The 253-nt window shown below is 53.8% G+C and overlaps 1 protein-coding gene across 1 annotated transcript in view; it reads right to left on the bottom strand.

Moving 5' to 3' along the window:
- LOC119586187 (glutamate-gated chloride channel-like) overlaps window positions 1-253 on the bottom strand; it is a gene marked incomplete at both ends in the record, with an annotated part of 81,629 nt that overhangs the window by 6,808 nt on the left and 74,568 nt on the right. Inside the window, 1 exon segment of the mRNA XM_037934889.1 lies at window positions 188-253. Within this exon segment, the coding sequence (XP_037790817.1) occupies window positions 188-253 (66 nt within the window).

Here is a 253-nt window from a genome sequence, read left to right on the forward strand (position 1 = left end):
TCCCACACCTCAAAGATGTCGGAGTTCATATCGTCTTAGTGATGAAAACACACGAATAGACAACAAAAGAGGAAAAACAAACAGAAAAAGGAAAACCCGAGAAGAGAACCGATCCCTCAGTCCACAGATTCCCAAGTGTTCCGGCACCCTTAAGCCTTCTCATGACCCGAGCGCGCCAGCTACTGACCATGGCGAAAGCCGAGTGACCGTCCTCCGCCTGCTCCGCCATGACAGCCTCGAGGGCGGCCGCGTG

Source organism: Penaeus monodon, chromosome 21 (assembly GCF_015228065.2).
Source record: "Penaeus monodon isolate SGIC_2016 chromosome 21, NSTDA_Pmon_1, whole genome shotgun sequence".
In the NCBI taxonomy this organism is placed as follows: domain Eukaryota; kingdom Metazoa; phylum Arthropoda; class Malacostraca; order Decapoda; family Penaeidae; genus Penaeus; species Penaeus monodon.